Source organism: Bison bison, unplaced genomic scaffold, assembly GCF_000754665.1.
Source record: "Bison bison bison isolate TAMUID 2011002044 unplaced genomic scaffold, Bison_UMD1.0 scf7180017864270, whole genome shotgun sequence".
Classification (NCBI taxonomy): domain Eukaryota; kingdom Metazoa; phylum Chordata; class Mammalia; order Artiodactyla; family Bovidae; genus Bison; species Bison bison.
In genome coordinates this window covers 5653438-5658628 of record NW_011494842.1, presented here as the reverse complement: position 1 = coordinate 5658628, position 5191 = coordinate 5653438, and the positions used below count along the sequence as shown (strand labels likewise).

Here is a 5191-nt window from a genome sequence, read left to right as displayed (position 1 = left end):
CAGATGCCATGATCTTCGTTTTCTGAATGTTGAGCTTTAAGCCAACTTTTTCACTCTCACTTTCATCAATTTTTAGTTCCTCTTCACTTTCTGCCATAAGGGTAGTGTCATCTGCATATCTGAGGTTATTGATATTAAAATGCCTATTACATGCCAGGAAATGATCTGGATTCTGGAGTAACAGTGGTCCCTGTCCTCAGGATGGCCACAGGAAGGTAGGCAAGTAAAACATAAGGAGATGATTAAATCTTACTAAGTGCTATCAGAAAAGGACCCCAAAGGAGGGAGTGGGCATCCAGTTTAGATGGGGAGAGAGCGTTAGACACAATCCTACAAAGTATTTTTAGGCTAAGCCTTGAGGATGAGAAAGAGTTGGCTTGATGGGCTTGGGCCAAGGAGGAGCATTCCAGGCAGAAAGCAAGGAGAGGGATGTGCAAAGAACGACAGATTATTCTTTTCAGCTGAACACAGGGATGTGCAGAGAAAGTGGGGAGAGGAGGGTAGAGGCAGGAGGGAAAGACTGCAGCAGCTGGGATGCCAGCATGGAGTCTGGGGTCTACTGAAAGCAAGAGGACTCTGACATTTTTAGGCAGGAGAACAGTATGATTCAATTTGTACTGAAAAAGTGAACTGTGGACTTCCCTGGTGGTCCAGTGGTTAAGATTCCGTGCTGCCACTGCAGGGGGCTCAGGTTCGATCCCTGGTCAGGGAACTATGATGCTGCATACTGCACAGTGCAGCCAAAGAATAAAAACATTAAAAAGGTTTAGGGGCTTCCCTGGTGGCTCAGTAGTGAAGAGCCCGCCTGCCAGTGTGCAGGACACAGGTTCCATCCCTGGTCTGGCAGCTATTGAGCCTGCGCTCTAGAGCCCGAGCTCCACAAGAGAAGCCACCACAATGAGAGCCCACACAGCAACTAGAGAGTGACCCCCACACACCACTCGAGAAAAAACCCGAGCAGCAACAAAGACCCAGCATGGCCAAAAATAAATAAATAAACACAATTATACAAAAAAAGATAAACTAAGGCATATTTTTAAAGTTTTTTTTTTTTTTTTTTAAAGCAAACCGTGTCCAGTGCAAAGAATGAATGGAAATAGAAGATGAGGGTTATCACAGCAGAGGGATGGCATCATTCCCTCATCCATCCATTCATCATGGGTCTGTCCTACTAGGTTTGTTGAACGATGCTCTGGACCAGATGCTGTTGTAGGCCCTGGGGCAAGAGTAACGAATGTAAAGTCCCTGCCTGCCCATAGCTTACTTTCCAGGGCAGTCTTTCCAAACTGGAGTACAAGAGAAAGCTCTACAGAAAATGAACTGTCCCCACTCCAGTATTCTTGCCTGGAAATCCCATGGACAGAGGAACCTGGTGGGCTACAGTCCAAGGGGTTGCAAAGAGTCGGACACGACTAAGTAACTTCACTTTCACTTTCAAGAAATAAATAAATGTATTTATGTTGAAAAAAAAAAAAGAAAATGAACTGTCTTCTCAATTCTCCCAAGAAGGTAAACAGCTCTCACCATTCTAACAGCTCAAGAGAAAAGTTAATTCATTAGATGCAAAGATGCCTGAGGGCATTAGAGCTTACTTCCCCAGAACTCAGTAGAGAGGGGATATTCTAAGAGTCTGAGGGCTAAGCAGAGGTAGCATGGGGCCGGGGAGCAGAGGGCAGGCAATGAAGGAGACCAAGTCTGGCTGACTCTAAGAAGCCTGCCCTGCTTCCCAAGATCACAGGAGGAAAAGCTATGTTTGTTTTTCAGTAAAACTTCTCGTTTTTAAATATTGTTGATTCACATGCAGTTGTGAGAAGTAACACGAAGAGATCTGAGAGTACATGAAGGCTAATTTTTAAGAAATGCTAAGTTGAACTTCAGGGAAGTGAGGCTGAACTACTTGTGATACAAAGAGGTTCAGGGATGCTCACAGAGAAAACTCTGAAACAATCTGATATCCTGTTTTTTTGTTTTTGTTTGAAGTTTATTGGTTTATTATCTTTCCTTACATTAGACTGTGAGCATCACAAGAATATGTCTGCTCTGTTTACAGCTACAGAACCAGAGTGTCTAGCACAATGTCTGCTGTACGGTAGGACTCAATACAGTTTTAAAGGAATGAAATTAGATAGCCACCAGCAGTGAAAGTGAAAGTGGCTCAGTCGTGTCCAATTCTCTGTGACCCCATGGAGTATATAGTCCGTGGAATTCTCTAGGCCAGAATACTTGAGTGGGTAGCCTTTCCCTTCTCCAGGGGATCTTCCCAACCCAGGGATCTAACCCAGGTCTCCTGCATCGCAGGCGGATTCTTTACCAGCGGAGCCACAACAGAAGCCCAAGAATACTGGAGTGGGTAGCCTGAAGCCCAAGAATACTGGAGTGGGTAGCCTATCCCTTCTCCAGCGGATCTTCCTGACCCAGGAATCGAATCAGGGTCTCCTGCAATGCAGGTGGATTCTTACCAACTGAGCTACGAGGGAAGCCCATCTACCAGCAGAGATTCAAACTACTGGCTCATATACAAATAAAAACGAAAAAAAAAAAAAAAAAAGAGGTTGCATTCTTTTTTTCCTGCCACTTGCAGAATTTTGCACAAAGAATACTGATTTTAATTTTTTAATTAAATGTAACATGAAAATTAAATTTTTCTTTTCAGTATTTCAAAGTCAAACATTCAATTTCTTAATCAGCCGTGCCCATTGTTCTCCCTATGCTAATATAGTGGATCACCGAAAGACCTATCTCCTGGGAATTTGTGTGGGTTCAGAAAATGTGTTCAAAGGTTTGTTTACTCAGGACAACTCCAAAGAGCACAGTATTTAATTTTCTCCTATCTATAAAGCTGGACAGGACAACTCCCAACTTTCCACATAAGCTCCTTCCATAACATCACCTTCCATAACATAAAAGCAGATTTTCATTGACCCCTCCTATACCACTTCCCAGGTTCGGAGATGGGCACCCTACTGCTAACTTATCCATGTGCACATCTGCTCCCACCCCTCATCCACTCAAGAAGAGCACCCAGTCAATCCTTCCTTCTCTGCACCATCACTTCCCCTTTCTCCCGGATCCTTCCAGTCAGTATACAACACATGCTGCTACTGCTTCCGACCAAAAAGAGTTTTTCTCTCCTAAACCCTATCAGGATTTCAATCCCACCATTCCACCAAAACTGCTCTCAAGGCCACAAGTCACCCTGTGTTGATCAGTCCCTCTTACTAAGTTCACTTAGCTCCTGGGAGACCATCCTCTCCTGGTTTTCCTACCTCTCTGGTAGATCCTCTTCATCTCCCCAAATTTTAACAGTGGTCTTTCTAATCTCTATGTTCTAGGCCACTCCTATGGCTCTGCATACTCATATGCTGCCACCTCCCAAACTTACTTTGACTTTACACCTTCAGCCCAGACTGACTCTGAAGTCATACTGCCTTCTCAATGTCACCACTTGGAATCCTAGTAAACACGCCAAACTCTGACCGCCTGACATCTAATCCTTTCAACCTTGCAGCTTCCTCCATCTGTTGATATAACTCCCTCTTTCAGCTGCTCAAGCAAATACATCTAAAGTCCTCTCATTCTCTTATATACCACAAAGTCCAATGTCAGCAAATGTGGCCAACTCTATCATCCAAATAGATCCAGAATCGGACCACTTGTTACCACTTCCCCTGCCACTCCCATGACTCAAATCGCCATCATCTCTCACCTGGATTATCACACTCCACTGGTTCTCAGCTAGGGATGACTACATCCCCAGGAGATGTGTGACAGTGTCTGGAGACACTTTGACTGGCATGGTTAGGTGGGGGTTGCAACTGTCACCTAATGGGTAGAAGCCAGGAATGCTGCTAATCAGCCAATGAATAGGACAGCCCTCAACCCCCAATAAAATGTCAATAATGTTGAAAGCTGAGAAAACCTGCCCCATTCCTAACAGCTCTCCTTGTTTCTATCCTTGCTCCTTTACAGGCTAATCTCAATGCAGCTGCTAGAATGGTCCTCTTAAAATGTAAGACAGATCTTGTCTCTCTTTGCTTAAAACCATCCAGTGATTCACCACCTCACTCAGAGAAAAAAACCAAAGTCTTCACAGTGGCCTGTGCAAGAAGTCTGTTATCTGACTTCCCTTACCATAACATTCCCTCTTGCTCATTTCAATCCGGCTTTGCTATACAACTCTAGGGACTTTGCTCTAGGGGATTCCCTCTGCCTGGAATGATCTTAATAACCCCTTGCCTGTTTCCCTCACTTCCTCCAAGTCTTGATTCACCTCTCACCTTCTGCATTGGGAGCTTACTAAGACCACCCAGCTTACTAAGACTTGCCAGCTAGCTTCCCCTCTTCCCCTCCTAATCTGCTCAAACTTTTCCTTTTCTGGATAGCCCTTAAAACCTTAACAGCATTAGACGATTTACTTATCATATATTGTCTGTCTCCCCAAAGAATGGCAGCTCCATGACAACAGGGATCTCTGCTACCTCCCAAGCACATCGTTAGGTGCCTGGTAAATATGTGATGAATAAATATGAGACGGCTTCTATTCTTTTTCATTGTCACAACACACTGCTCCACTGTCTGGCTGGCAGGATACAAAAACTATCTCTTTGTAGCAACTTGACTTTGGGTAAATCTGAATGCCAAACACTAGTAAACAGAGGATTCTGGCAGGAGCCCTTTTCTGGCACCAGACGTCAATCCACTCTGTCACAAACACACTTCTCTCCGCAGGAGGGAAGAAGCTGCAGGAGGTCCTGGGGTGCCACAGGGTACTCATGAGAGAAGACATTAAGTTAACCAGTCCCACTGAGCAGAGATCTCTGCAAAACCTGGGGAAGGAGAGATAATGCAAAGTCCTCAGTTCAGAGTAGTACTCCATCCCTCTTCCCTTCCGATGCCCCCAAGCGGCTGCAAAAAGGAGAGAAAGGACACGAAAAGGCATTAGCAAGGATTCGGCTTCAGTCACCGTTTCCCCAGGGCCATCTCGGAACTCACACTGAATAAACGGGAGGGAACGTGTTCAGACAAGCCTGAGGATTCGAAACGGGAAATCCTGGATACATGAAAGTGAGGAAGGGTGCGGGGGCTCCCTGAAGCTGCAAGAAGGCAGGCCGACGTGCCCCTGCCCTCCGGGGCCGCTGCCTGCCTTCTCCGCTCTCCACTCCGCAACCCTCCCACGGAGCGGATCTGGGCC

General features: G+C 45.6%; 1 protein-coding gene and 1 pseudogene across 1 annotated transcript in view; both read right to left on the bottom strand.

Moving 5' to 3' along the window:
• The window catches only part of KIFC1 (kinesin family member C1), a 13149-nt gene extending 9631 nt beyond the window's left edge, over nucleotides 1-3518 (bottom strand). Inside the window, exon 1 of the mRNA XM_010848716.1 lies at nucleotides 3426-3518. Coding sequence (XP_010847018.1) covers nucleotides 3426-3518 — 93 coding nt within the window. The remainder of the gene's footprint in view (nucleotides 1-3425) is intronic.
• A 1441-nt stretch (nucleotides 3519-4959) lies between these two features.
• The window catches only part of LOC104994998, a 43836-nt pseudogene continuing 43604 nt past the window's right edge, over nucleotides 4960-5191 (bottom strand).